Below are 15,391 nucleotides of genomic sequence, written 5' to 3'. Positions count from 1 at the left end.
GGGTCCATTGAAATTAACTTGACAACTTTCCCTCACATCTCAGCGTCAGCTGGCTCCTACACAGACACACACGACATGAGTTGACAAACCCCCTCCTCACCATGCTTGCTGTGTTTACAACGTAGGACTGTTGGGACGGGTGTAAATCGAAATCAACCAATCACGTCTTGTCTTTTGACAGCTGACAAGTGGCTCAACCTCCCACACCTCATCCCTCTCCTTGCATCACTACGCCACTGACAACTGTTGGGAAAAACATGACAGACAGGCCAGCATCTTGCTATCTTTGTGTCATGCTGAGTACTGAGTACTATGCTGTGTTTTGTTGCTGTCTTCAGTTGAAATCATTGTTTGCTGTGTTTGAGTATTTTGTTTATCTACATGTTCAGCATTTTATTTGCATGTTTCTGGTTAGTTGCTGTCTTTAGTTATTGTTATTGTTTTGAGTGCAGCAATTTCTTGTGTGAGGGCTGGCACCTAGGTTAGAAGCACCACCCCTTGTAGGTAGGGTTAGAGAGAGCCCTCCCTCTTTATAAGGACAGGTGAGAGCAATCAGTGCCTCATTGTCTGAGGCCTGGTGTCTGTGCAGGTAAGGGAGATTTGGAGAGAAATCTAAGGTTGTATTTTGATGGGAATCTAACCAGTATTCTCGCACAGAATTGTGGTGTAGCTGTTTTCCCTCTCGACTCAGTTTGACGAAGGCCCTGTAGGCCCATGCTGAAGAGGTAGGCCACTGATTAATCTGACCTTTGAATTTCACAATACCTCAATATTAGTGATGTGTCCAACTTAACCCTTTAGGACATGAGTCAGCCTTCACCTTTCTCCTGATTGAGTCACAGTATAGAGCCGGTCAGCTCCACCAGTGCCAGTCTCTTACAGGGTCAAAGCTGGAGAGGATAAAACAAACGGTATGGTAATGTAGGAGGGTTATTCCCTCCGAGGTATAGACTGTATGGTAATGTAGGAAGGTTATTCCCTCCGAGGTATGTTTGCCAGTCTATTTAATGGCTTTTTTTGTTGTTTTGTTTTTTTAAGATTTAGTGCCAGACTGCTGCTTTGCCTGGACTGATGTGCCATGCGGTCCGGTTGATGTGTCTTAAACGCTTTCAAGATTGTGGACTTTTACTCAGCTCATCCTAAGTTGTTTACTGCCATCCATCTTTGCTTTGACGTCTGATTTGTTCTGTGTAATCTGACTCCTGTTGAAATAATTTGTGCCCAAGAACCAACCGAGTATATTGTATTTTCTTTTGTCTGCTTTTCAGGCAGTGGGAGGATCTGCGGGGAGTACACGTGGTATACACACCCTTCCCTGCATGCAGTGTGGTAGGCCTGAAGTGTGGTGAGCACCCAAACTAGTCTGTAGATTTACCTCAATTTGCAGTGTATGTTGCAGTGTTTTGCAGTGATCACGGTGTGCACGTGGTGAAGTGATATTGGGTTTTGTGATAGAATCTCCTCGTGATGAGTACCCTGCCTGATTTTTTTTTTTTTTTTTTCCAGTGTATTCCACACTCCTGCTTGTTTTTGTCCATATTGTAACCTGCTGGTTCAGCTACTTTGCAGGTTTAAATATTACTAGTGTAACATTAAAAACCTTTTCTTAAAGCGATTGTCCTTTCTTTTTTTAGGTCTGTTACTGCCCCTTTAATCGCCCTTTTTATAATAAATACTGAGTTGTTGACTTGAATGCATGTCTCTGGCTCTTGTACCTGTGAAAGAATTTGTTTATGGGTTTATGTAGAGATCTTACTGTACACTGGGGTTGGTCACACTTGGTTTGAATATATTTGCATGCATGCTTGAGTTAACTGGACACAGCTGAACACAATGGAGGCAGTGATTGCAGACATGGACTGACAGCTGCATCAGCCAGTCAACTGCTGCAGGCTGGCCACACCCACCCTCCACCTATATAGACAGAGCAGCAGGTTGGACTCATTGTTGTTGACAGGACCCACACACCTTGCAGAGGAGGCTTTGGTGAGGGGTGAGAGCCGGCCAGACGACTCAAACCAGCAGTGTACTGGAGGCCTTTGAACACAACTGGCAGGAGCTTCTGCCCAAAGCTATGAGTTCCTTATAACCAGTTCACTGTCTATTGGTGACGCTGCTCGCAATTGACATAACCCTGTCTATGAAGTGCAGACTGCTAGGTATTTTTCTTGGTTCCAGGAGCAGAGAAGAGGGACCCTTGGTAGTGTGGGCATGACCGATGTTGACTGCACAGAGGGTGCTAAAGCAAGGACTTGGAGCACGACAGTAAGCCCTCTTGGACTGATTTATTTTAAGACTGTTATCTTGCCCTTTAAGACCTTTTCCCCATCAGTTTTTAGCCTATACGCATATCTTTGCACAATAAAGGTTTTGTTGCAGCCTCTGTAATTGTGGTTAATTAAGTAGGCCTACTGCTCACCCTCGTAACAAAGAATTCAAGTTACCTTATTGGTGGTTTGTTTATCATACAGTTAAGCTACTTAATTACAGCCACCTTTACATTTGTGTTCTCCCTATGTGCAGTCCAGGCCTGGTAACTTGCCTGCATTCTCTCGCGTGAATGTGTCCCTCTCCAACTGGCCATGTAAATAGCAGTGCTCCAGGTGCAAGGTAAATGGACTTGCACTTCTAGTCTTCCAACCACTCAAAACGCTTTGACACCCGATATTCACACACACATTCACACATTGGTGGCTGAAGCTACCGTACAAGGTGCCACCTGGTGCTCCACACACTGATGGAAAAGCCACCAGGAGCAACTTGGGGTTCAGTATCTTGCAAAAAGGATACGTCAACGTGAGGACTAGAGGAGCCAGGGATTGAACTGCTGATCTTCCGATTGGTTGACTTCATATTTTGCCCCAAACACAACATACAACACCTTTTGTCCCTTGCACCTTACTTTGCACCCAGATTATGCACTGTTTAACTAGCAAAATGGAGTTTGACATGCCCTCAGTGCACTTGCACCATGTTCTTCAAACTTGCCTACCTCATTGATGGCCAGCTGCTCTCCTCCACCTCCTCCTGGGTGTCCAAAACGATGTCCAGAACTGCGAAACTCTTCATACAGCAGATCCTCTTCGCTACCCAGCTCGTCACCAAGCTCCACTTTCTCTGACGCCCCATCAGGAACAACCACCGCTGAGACAGGAGGGGTGGGGACAAAGACATCAGATTGTGTGATTAACTGACTTGCAAAAGATGGGTTGAGTTTTTGAGCCAGTCTGAAACTGTGGAGGTGATATTGTTTACCACAGCATATCAATCACTAAATAAGCAGCATGGGATAAAGACTGTCACAGGGTGAAACAACAGAAGCAAAAATTAAAGCACACAGCTTTCATTTAGAAATGTACTATAAAACTCAGTAGGTAAGAAAGTTTATCCATATAGCTGCAGGGTTTTCTGCACAAAAGCTGGTTAGTCAGAACCAACTGTCATATTTGTCACTGACATTTACTGCAGAGTTTCTGCATTCTTCAAGTCTTTATAACTGGAACCTCTTTAAGTTGGTCAGATAAAATTTGAGCTCTGAAGTCATCACGTTGGCTTCTGAGAACGAGGGCTATATGTAATTATTTTTGACATTTCTATGCAGTAAATAACTAACTACTAAATGACAAAGTCAACAGGTATAACGTTACATCAATCAGCCACATCCCTTGGTGCATCGCCTGACCTGCAACTGTCCCTGTGAGACTGCCAAGGAGTGACCAGACTGGGATGGTTTTGGCTACGTTCCAATAAATCTCCTCCCTCCCAGCCACCATCATTCTCAAAAAGAAATTTCTAATTGATTTCAAATAAATTGGAAATAACAAACTGTAGTTCCATCTGTTCATATGTGTGGAGACTTTTTACATACTGCCTATCAGCAGCCTCATTGCAAACTGGGATGTTTTCATAAAGGAGGCTTTGTGTTTCCTGCCATCACAGAAAGCATCATCTGAAGTGTTTTGAACTCACTTTGTGGCTACCTGGCTCATGAGCTAAAAATACACTCGCTGTCACACCTCATCAGATAAAACGTCACCCTCGGCTGCCTTGCCAGCAGCTGTTGCCATGGAGGATGTATCTGTAGTGACAAATCACCGTGGAGACTCAGACAGATGGATATAATGAACCCAGCTATTAAAGCAGGCACAATAAGATGCAGTTGGGGGGGGGAATATTTCCAAAGTAAGAGGGATATTTTGTTTTAGTGAAGGTATTGGCAGCATCTTATGCATCATGTAACACTATTTAATGTAACATCGCCATCACTGCCATCATGAAGTTGCGGGTGCTGCCCTCATGGGGGTAGTGTAGGACACCCTGACTGGTGGGGTGTGATGCTGTAGTGAGATGGAGGAGCTCCAGGCAGTGACTGGCCTTTATCATGTGCAGAGAGCTCCTGCAATCTGGCTTACAGCAGCATGGAGGGGTGAAATCTCTAACAAGGCACTGCTCTTCACTACCAACTGGGGGCTTTCAAACAATAATGGTATAACGGCATAACTCTTTTCACTGAAGTATGCTCATGAATACTTGTGCTACAACGACCAAATAAAAATCTGGTCAAATCAGTGACACTCCAGAGAATTCAGATGATTCTTTACTGTAAACTGCCAGCTGTCATCATATAACAGCTCACCAAATTTAACTGTTATGGGGCAAAAAAATGCTGTTAGGCCTGACCACCTACAGTACCCTCATTAGTGTACATTCACTGCACTACTGCCTTCAAGTTCCCATCCAGTAGAGTACACACAGCAGACATACATGGAAGCTTTATCATAGGGTCAGAGAACAACCAGTATCCAGTATGCACTCTACACTGACCTATTACAGTTGTAATAATACTAACTAACTAAAGTTTAAAATCAACTTCATTTAGGCTACACACCATATAAGGGCAATGTAAGCTAACCTTTTAGTCAGCTGTCACCTCGATGCACAAGAAACAGGATCAATTGTGATAAAATAAAAACCACTTGGCAAATGTGGTTGATATTTAGTCTTCAAAATTGATTTTGATCAATCAATCAATCAATCAATCAATCAGTTTTATTTATAAAGTCCAATATCACAAATCACAATTTGCCTCACAGGGCTTTACAGCATACAACATCCCTCTGTGCTTAGGACCCTTGCAGCAGATAAGGAAAAACTCCCCAAAAAAACCCTCTAACGGGGAAAAAAACGGTAGAAACCTCAGGAACAGCAACTGAGGAGGGATCCCTCTTCCAGGACGGACAGACGTGCAATAGATGTTGTACAGAACAGATCAACATAATAAATTAACAGTAATCCGTATGACACAATGAGACAGAAAGAGAGACAGAGAGAGAGACAGAGACAGAGAGAGATGCAGGACAGACGGTAACGGTAATAGCTTACAACAACATTAATGAAAGTAATAAATTATAATTATAATTCTGGCTACTGTGGTACAATATGTTGAAAGTATATATTAATATCTGATCGTGTACAGTACAGGCCAAAAGTTTGGACACACCTTCTCATTCAATGCGTTTTCTTTATTTTCATGACTATTTACATTGTAGATTCTCACTGAAGGCATCAAAACTATGAATGAACACATGTGGAGTTATGTACTTAACAAAAAAAGGTGAAATAACTGAAAACATGTTTTATATTCTAGTTTCTTCAAAATAGCCACCCTTTGCTCTGATTACTGCTTTGCACACTCTTGGCATTCTCTCCATGAGCTTCAAGAGGTAGTCACCTGAAATGGTTTCCACTTCACAGGTGTGCCTTATCAGGGTTAATTAGTGGAATTTCTTGCTTTATCAATGGGGTTGGGACCATCAGTTGTGTTGTGCAGAAGTCAGGTTAATACACAGCCGACAGCCCTATTGGACAACTGTTAAAATTCATATTATGGCAAGAACCAATCAGCTAACTAAAGAAAACGAGTGGCCATCATTACTTTAAGAAATGAAGGTCAGTCAGTCCGGAAAATTGCAAAAACTTTAAATGTGTCCCCAAGTGGAGTCGCAAAAACCATCAAGCGCTACAACGAAACTGGCACACATGAGGACCGACCCAGGAAAGGAAGACCAAGAGTCACCTCTGCTTCTGAGGATAAGTTCATCCGAGTCACCAGCCTCAGAAATCGCAGGTTAACAGCAGCTCAGATCAGAGACCAGATGAATGCCACACAGAGTTCTAGCAGCAGACCCATCTCTAGAACAACTGTTAAGAGGAGACTGCGCGAATCAGGCCTTCATGGTCAAATAGCTGCTAGGAAACCACTGCTAAGGAGAGGCAACAAGCAGAAGAGATTTGTTTGGGCCAAGAAACACAAGGAATGGACATTAGACCAGTGGAAATCTGTGCTTTGGTCTGATGAATTTGAGATCTTTGGTTCCAACTGCCGTTTCTTTGTGAGACGGAGAAAAGGTGAACGGATGGATTCCACATGCCTGGTTCCCACTGTGAAGCATGGAGGAGGAGGTGTGATGGTGTGGGGGTGTTTTGCTGGTGACACTGTTGGGGATTTATTCAAAATTGAAGGCACACTGAACCAGCATGGCTACCACAGCATCCTGCAGCGACATGCCATCCCATCCGGTTTAGTTGGACGATCATTTATTTTTCAACAGGACAATGACCCCAAACACACCTCCAGGCTGTGTAAGGGCTATTTGACCAAGAAGGAGAGTGATGGAGTGCTGCGGCAGATGACCTGGCCTCCACAGTCACCGGACCTGAACCCAATCGAGATGGTTTGGGGTGAGCTGGACCGCAGAGTGAAGGCAAAGGGGCCAACAAGTGCTAAACACCTCTGGGAACTCCTTCAAGACTGTTGGAAAACCATTTCAGGTGACTACCTCTTGAAGCTCATGGAGAGAATGCCAAGAGTGTGCAAAGCAGTAATCAGAGCAAAGGGTGGCTATTTTGAAGAAACTAGAATATAAAACATGTTTTCAGTTATTTCACCTTTTTTTGTTAAGTACATAACTCCACATGTGTTCATGCATAGTTTTGATGCCTTCAGTGAGAATCTACAATGTAAATAGTCATGAAAATAAAGAAAACGCATTGAATGAGAAGGTGTGTCCAAACTTTTGGCCTGTACTGTACATATATGACAATAATCATATGTGTATAACAACAGTAGAAGTATGACTAATGATAACAGCAGCAGCAGGAGGCATCTAGCAGGACCACAGCAGCAGGACAACCACACACGTCACACTATCCAGGCACCGCTGCAATATAAGTTAACCTGCCAGACAGCGGAGCACAAAGGCTCTGGAGAAGAAGCCGAGTTAGTGACATGCAGTACAGCTGCATGGCAGACTAGGCCTAAGTCAGCCTAACTAGGGGCTGGTACAAGGCAAGCCTGAGCCAGCCCTAACTATAAGCTTTATCAAAGAGGAAAGTCCTAAGTCTAGTCTTAAATGTGGAGACGGTGTCTGCCTCCCAGACCGCAACAGGAAGATGATTCCACAGGAGAGGAGCCTGATAGCTGAAGGCTCTGGCTCCTGATCTACTTTTGGAGACTTTAGGGACCACGAGTAGCCCTGCATTCTCAGAGTGCAGTGTTCTGGTGGGATAATATGGCACTATGAGCTCTCTAAGATATGACGGAGCTTGACCATTTAGAGCTTTATAAGTTAACAGTAGGATTTTAAATTCAATTCTGGATTTTACAGGGAGCCAGTGCAGAGAAGCTAAAACAGGAGAGATATGATCGCGTTTCTTAGTTCCTGTTAGTACATGTGCTGCTGCATTCTGAATTAGCTGAAGAGTTTTAAAAGACCTATTAGAGCTACCTGATAATAGAGAGTTACAGTAATCCAGCCTTGAGGTAACAAAAGTTTTTTCTGCATCTTTTTGGGTCAGGATAGGCCTAGTTTTCACAATAGTACACAGATGAAAAAATGCAGTTCGTGAGGTTTGTTTTAAATGAGAATTAAAAGACAAATCTTGATCAAATATTACTCCGAGGTTTCTTACAGTAGTGTTAGAGGCCAGAGCAATGCCATCTAGAGAAACTATGTCATCAGATAAAGAGTCTCTGAGTTGTTTGGGACCAAGAACAATAACTTCAGTTTTGTCTGACTTTAACATCAGGAAATTGGTGCTCATCCAGGTTTTTATGTCTTTAAGGCAGTTATGAAGTTTAGTTAATTGATTAGTTTCTTCTGGCTTCATCAATAAATACAATTGTGTATCATCCGCATAACAATGGGAATTTACAGAGCGATTTCTAATGATGTTACCTAAAGGAAGCATATATAGAGTAAATAGGATTGGTCTGAGCACAAAACCTTGCAGAACTCCAAAACAAACTTTAGTTCATAAGGATGATTCATCATGTGAACAAACTGAAAACGATCAGATAAAAAACGATCAGATAAATAAGATTTAAACCAGTGAAGCAGTAGGTCACTAGGCCAGATACCAATCAGGGGAGACAGGAACTGGAGGAGGGGCTGATTGGCAGCAGGTGAGACTGCAGGTGTGACTTCAGGCTTCACTCTCCTCAGATTCTTTGTGTGCTCTCCATGTGGCTTTGACTGTTTGATTCCTGTGGTTCCGGTAAGCTGGACTTTTGGGGTTTTTAGCGTTGTTTTATAATCATGTTAGCATTTTAAGTGTTAGGGTACTGTAGGGGTGCTTGCACCCTGAGGTATTTGTATTTTAATGATTTTAATACTGGGTCTGCCATAACCTGTTTGTAGGAAAAAAGAATGAAAAGTTGACTCTTATACAAAGGTATGTAAAACATGAAGGGGCCCTGTTGTTATCCTGCATGTTCTTCTACTTTCTTCTTCTTCTGAAGAAATCCTACTTCCTATGTGCGAAAAATCACCAAACTTTGCACAAAGATCCAGTCCCATGCCAGATTGCCTCAGCTGCAAAACCAGGCCAATAGTCCTGATGGTGGCGCTACAGCAAGCCTCTAAATTTCAAAATTTTGAAAATTCACAACAAATCAACCTTATGTGCTTGTCAAGACTTTTGGTCACTTGGTAAAATTATTGGGACTAAGTTTATGTTTTCTGATAAGAAATGTACATAATTTATTGAGCTGCTGCAGCCACTCTCTTCCTTTAACAGAGATGCCTGCCATTTAAATTGTTTGGTTAAAACACTCATTTTGTTGTGTTGTACGCCTGAGACCCTTTAAGGGGTTAATCATGGGTGCGTACCTAAGTATTCTTGTTTTCACAGTGACGGCTCATTGTATATTGTATGAACGGCGACTTTGACTCTGTGGTCTGTTGCAGAGCATTGTGTTGTGTTTCGTGGCTTTTGTAACTTGTAGGTGGCACGTGCAGTAGGTAAACACGGGCCGTGTCTCGACATGTCCGCGCTGCCGTCAAGAGACTGCTTCGCGCATGCTCCTAGAGCGCTGGGCTTTCTGGGAGATGTAGTCAATGTGGTTGCTTTGGGTCTTCTGTGCTGTGTTTGACATTGTTACTTATGTAAATAATACGTAGGTAGATTCATGTTATATGTATGGCAACATTCTTGTTTAGAATGATAGCTGATGGAAGAAATATAACCAGCTTAAAGAATTATGTTCTATTTATTGTAAAAAGTCGAAACAGCTGTTTAGTAATCAGTTTTACATTTGACATTACATGTAACATTTTGCATCTGTTTCCGTTTGTTTCAGGTTTATGACCTGTGGTCATTTTGTTATTGAAATAAAGAAGACAAAAGAAAAACACGAGTTATAATTTGTGTGCTGCCTGTCGAGCCTCTTCGGAGGGCTAAAATTTAAAAAGATCCGAACAGCGCTACAGATTTGCAACTTTCACCAAAATGTAGCCCCAATACTGAAGAAACTTTTGTACATTTAAACCTATTGCAAATTATGAAGTCCATCAATGTTTTTTTTCAAAAACTGTAAAACTTATTAAACCTATCTCCTCCCACAATTTTTGCTCAATTGACACCACACTTGCTACAGAGCATCTTCAGACTGTCCTACATGAAGGATCCGCACAGATTTTTGATTTATCGAAAATTGAGCCTGCAGTGCATCAAAATGTTTGACTGTAAATGGTATTGTAAACACATACTTGCAAATTCTTGCTAAATACATTTTCAGTGTTCATTAAAAAAATGACAAAATTTTGGAGTCATGGTAGATGATGTTTGGAAAGTATCAGAATTTTATCTCAAACTGAATTTTTTTACAGCATTTTGAATTTTGCTCTCATGCGAACAATTGGAGTCAATGCAAAAATGGCATTTTTAAACATCTGTTTTTCACTTATGGAGCCAATAAATCATTGTTAAAAACAAATTACCAACATCTCCATGCTGTCTAGATGCAATTTGTGTATTTTCGGATTTTTGTCTTAATAACTGTATTTTTGACAGCCGTTTGAAATCTGCCTTTACACACTAACAGCTGCTGTCTTGCACACAGGTGACTGGCTTAGTCAATTTGTGAAGCTACATGTGACATTTCTGTTTGCCAGTTAGCTCATTGAGATAGAGGATGGTTCTTGGTGTTGAAGACTGTGAGTTCAAGCCTCAGCTCATGCAACATTTCCATATGAGAAATCTACCCAAACTTTTCATAAAGGTCCAGTCCCATGCCAGATGTCCTCAAATGGAAACACGAGACAATAGTCCTGATGGTGGCGCTACAGCAAGCCTCTAAATTTCAAAACTTTGAAAATTCATAACAAATCAACCATATGTGCTACAGCTTTGGAACTTTCACTTTGAAATTTGCTTTTCCATGGCATGGATGGCTACTGTCTGGCACCCTGATGCTTGGCTTAGTCAATTTGTGAAGCCACACGTGAACTGTCACTTGCCAATTAGCTCAGTGAGATAGAAGACGGACCTCAGTCTCAGAAGTTGTGAATTCAAGCCTCAGCTAAGGCAGAACGGACATTCTAATGTGAAAGTCCTATGTTCAGGCAGCATGCTATGTCGATTAGAGACTACTAATGTTAAAATAATTATGATCCAGGCTGTTTCGCGGAGAAACAAATACTCTTTATCAACACTTTTCCCTGTTATCCCTTGTCTCTTTTCCCCGTTTATTTGGCTTAGCTATCAGTCAATATGCAGAGTCTATACAATAGCTACTTTTACATTTTAAAAAATGTTTTCATCTTTGTCACCATGGATAATGTTTAGCTTTAAGCTAGATCAGGCCAGTTTGTTCATAATTGCTAGCAGTTAATGTTATTCTTACTTTCTTGTTCTTGAGTTTTTTCTTTCCTTTGTATATTATGAGTCTGATCACTTCAACCAACCACTCATCCACAATTTGAAGGGCATGCCATAATTATATGATGTAACTTCTATGTTGTGATATGCTTTGTTTTAGTGCGTGTGTTGCTCAGAATTGCCTAATTTTGCTAAAATTGCCCGGCCCCGACCATTGCTGTGCAGCAGCTATAATTTTAGTTTAGTATTACATATTTTAGCTTTATTGATTTTATTGTTTTTATTGTTAAGTATAGGATTTGAGTTTGGTTAGTTTTAGAGTTTTAACATTCTGTCTCCTTCTGTTTCTAGTGCTGCAGCTGGTGGGGTCCTCCATTCACCGGTGTGGTTGGGGTGCTGGGAGTTCACTCTAGATGGTGATATGGTTTGTGGTTGCACATCTTTATTAGTGTGGTGTTTTATTTGAAGTGTGTCGGGTTTATATTTCTTTTGAATACATAGTATACTCCCAGTGCCCTAGCAGTGAGTGGTTGGTTTCCCAGCTGTAGTATGACTGTCTGTCCTCTTGTCCTTTCTTGCCTGTGTTCTTAAAGTTTTAGTTATTGTAAAATAAATGGCATGTTTATGACCCACACTGACTGTAGCGGCCTCTTTATTGAAGCCCCTGTGTGCTAGATATCCCTAAAGGTTACATTTGGCGTTGTCGGCAGGATTTGAGAAATAGTCAGTGTGTGGTGCGTGTCCTATTTCAGCTTTTTTTTTTTTTTTTTTTTTTTTTTATATGATGATAAAATACTAAACGGCAGTCAGCGCAGAAGATTGAAGTGGTCCTCAGGGCTGGTTCATCACCCCCTTGTGTAAAATAAATGGCATGTTTATAGCCCACACTGACTGTTGTGGCCTCTTTATTGAAGCCCCTGTGTGCTAGTTCTCCCTAAAGGTTACACCAGCTTAGTGCAGAACCTTTTAGGCCAATTAAATGTTCCAGTCTCTGTAGCAGCATTTGATGGTCAATTGTGTCAATGCCACACTAAGATCTAATAAAACAAGTACAGAGACAAGTCCTTCGTCTGAAGCGATCAAAAGATCATTTGTAATTTTAACTAGTGCTGTCTCAATGCTATGATTCACTCTAAATCCTGACTGAAATTCCTCAAATAAATTATTATCATGGAGAAAATCACACAGCTGGTCTGCAACTACTTTCTCAAGGATCTTTGAAAGAAAGGGAAGATTAGATATTTTAGGAGAGGTTTAATTACAGCTACCTTTAAAGTGGTACATAGTCTGTTAATAAAGATATATTGATCATGTCTACTAAGTGAGTGTTGACTATTGGTAAGACTTCCTTAAGCAGCCTAGTTGGGATGGGATCTAAGAGACATGTTGATGATTTAGATGAAGAAATCACTGCAGTCAGTTGTTGAGGAGAAATCGGGGAGAAGTAATCTAAATATATATTAGGTCTTACAGCTGTGTTTGAGGGCAGATAGGTACTATCTGAGGACAGGAGGTCATGAATTTTGCCTCTAATAGTTAGAATTTTGTCATTAAAAAAGCTCATAAAATCATTACTGTTAAGGGCTAAAGGAATACGAGGCTCAATAGAGCTGTGACTCTCAGTCAGCCTGGCTACAGTGCTGAAAAGAAACCTGGGGTTGTTCTGGTTGTTCGCAGTGAGCCTATGGCACTATCGACAAGATGATCAATTCGGGAGAGTTTAAAGTCGGTATGGGAAACCTCTGTTACTGAGGGACATGGTATTAAATTTAACGACGGAGGAATCATTTCCTTAAATTTTGCGACAGCAGTATCTGATAAACATCTAGTATAGTAACTGTTGCTGAGTGGCATGTAATTGAGTAAAAATAAATCAAAAATAATCAAATAATGATCCGATAGCAAGGGATTCTGTGGAAAGACTGTTAGGTTATCAATTTCAATTCCATACGTGAGAACTAGATCGAGGGTATGGTTAAAACAGTGAGTGGGTTTATGTACACCCTGACTGAAGCCAATGGAGTCTAATAATGAGATAAACGCGGTAGCCAGGGAGTCATTATCAACGTCAACCTGAATGTTACAATCACCTACAGTAGTAACTTTATCTGATTTAAGAAATAAACTGGATAAAAACTCTGAGAATTCAGATACAATTCAGAATACGGGCCAGGAGCACGGCATACTATAACAAATAAAAGTGGCTGTGAGGTTTTCCAGGTCGGATGTAAAAGACTAAGAACAAGGCTTTCGTATGAATTATAATCTAGTTTAGGTTTAAGGCTGATTAACAGACTAGAGTTAAAAATGCCTGCAACTCCCCTTCCTCGGCCGCTGCCTCGAGGAATGTGGGTATTATTGTGACTGGGAGGAGTGGATTCATTTAGACTAACATATTTGTCTTGACACAGCCAGGTTTCAGTAAGGCTGAGTAAATCAATATAATTATCTGATATTAATTCGTTTACTAACACTGCTTTAGATGTTAGACCTGATATTTAACATACCGCATTTAATTCTCCTGTTTTGTCTTTCTGTCACAGAAGAGACTTTAATTTTTATGAGGTTGTTATCCACAACTCCTCTTTGTTTAATTTTAGATACATATAAAATTTAGGTGGTCGGGGGACAGACACAGTTTGTATAAAACTATGGGTGGGTAACCGCACTAGAAGCTCAGAGAAGCGTGTAGGACTGCGACTCTAAGTCCAGGTCTCAACTCTGGGTTGTCAGGGTTTTGAATAACTAATAAACTTGGCCAGGTTACTAGATATGAGAGTGGCTCCATCCAAATTGGGATGAACGCCATCTCTCCTAATCAGACCAGGTTTTCCCCAGAAAGTTTGTCAATGATTTACGAAACCCACATTGTTTGCTGGACACCACCTGGACAGCCAGCAATTAAATGACATGCGGCTAAACATGTCATAAGTGGTCAGATTTGGGAGGGGACCAGAGAAAACTACGGAGTCCAACATAGTTTTTGCATATTCACACACCGAGGCAACATTAATTTTAGTGACCTCCGATTGGTGTAACCGGGTGTCATTGCCGCTGACGTGAATAACGATCTTACTAAATTTATGTTTAGCTTTAGCCAGCAGTTTTAAATTTGATTCAGTGTCGCCCGTTCTGGCCCCAAGGATACATTTGACTATGACTGGTGGTGTTGCTAACTTCACGGTCCTCAGAATACAGCTGCCAGATCAGAGTTTTCTCCTCAGTGGGTGTGTCGCTGAGTGGGGAAAAGCGGTTAGAAACATGAATATGCTGGTGATGAACCGTGGGCTTCAGCTTGGAGCTACGCTTCTCCCGGACAGTTACCCAGCCTCCCGGCTGCACAGCGGTTACTGGGGAACCGCTAGCAGAGGCTGTGCTATGTGGCTCTGCACCAGCTACAGGGGGCTGGCTAACTACCGCAGCTACCGAGTGATTTTCCATGGTGCGGAGCCGCGCTTCTAGTTCACTGAGCCTCGCCTCCAAAGCAGCAAATAAATTACCACTGTCACTAAAGGAGGCAGAGGCCTAACTAAACATCTGGCACACCGAGCAAGAAAGAGCAGGAGAAGGAGAAGCTGTTGCTAACTATTAAGCTAATGTAGATAAAAAGGCTAATAACGTGCAAACAACAGAGATTAGCAAGAAAGTCATAAAAAGGAGGAGAGTTATAAGTGCTTAAACAGAACTAATGTGGATTAAGACTTGAATTCGATGTTAAGCAACCAAACTGGAGCTGTTTCTCAATATGCGTTCTTGTGCGGACTTGTGTGACTGTGTCAGTCACAGCCCAAGTACTGTTCCAATTCAAAGTTCACATCTAGCCAAGTTCAGTCCAAATTCCCGGATGTGTTCTCACCACACCCATTTCACCGGGGATGCATCGGAGCAGACTTGTGTGGACTTCAGACAGCCAGCATGCATTTCGCAACAATCATTGGAAAATGACAAGTGAAGGAAAGGCGCACAATTGTAAGCCATAATTACCGATATGTTACTGTTGTTTTCTCATTCAACGTAGTGTTTTCATGCGTAGTTTAAACGTCAGACCCGTGGACGGTGTTTTAATATAGAGCCCAGTTGAATGTGACTGAGGTCCGCTAGACGACAGCGGTGTCAGTCCTCATGTAGATAATAAACGTGTGTATGAGCGGTCAGGCTGCTCCAGAGAGCAGCCTCGTGGCTGATATCTCTGTAGTGGTTAAATATGAAAGGTAATTCATTTGGGGTATGT

At 41.7% G+C, this 15,391-nt stretch overlaps 1 protein-coding gene across 3 annotated transcripts in view; it reads right to left on the bottom strand.

The window, feature by feature from the left end:
• The window catches only part of arhgef4 (Rho guanine nucleotide exchange factor (GEF) 4), a 377,437-nt gene that overhangs the window by 218,545 nt on the left and 143,501 nt on the right, over positions 1 to 15,391 (bottom strand). For all 3 annotated transcript variants that reach the window (XM_049565768.1, XM_049565769.1, XM_049565770.1), the window contains exon 2: positions 2,993 to 3,144. In XM_049565768.1, the coding sequence (XP_049421725.1) occupies positions 2,993 to 3,144 (152 nt within the window). The remainder of the gene's footprint in view (positions 1 to 2,992; positions 3,145 to 15,391) is intronic.

The sequence above is a fragment of the Epinephelus fuscoguttatus genome, linkage group LG21 (genome assembly GCF_011397635.1).
Source record: "Epinephelus fuscoguttatus linkage group LG21, E.fuscoguttatus.final_Chr_v1".
Taxonomy (NCBI): Eukaryota; Metazoa; Chordata; class Actinopteri; order Perciformes; family Serranidae; genus Epinephelus; species Epinephelus fuscoguttatus.
This window is presented reverse-complemented; position numbering and strand designations above follow the sequence as displayed.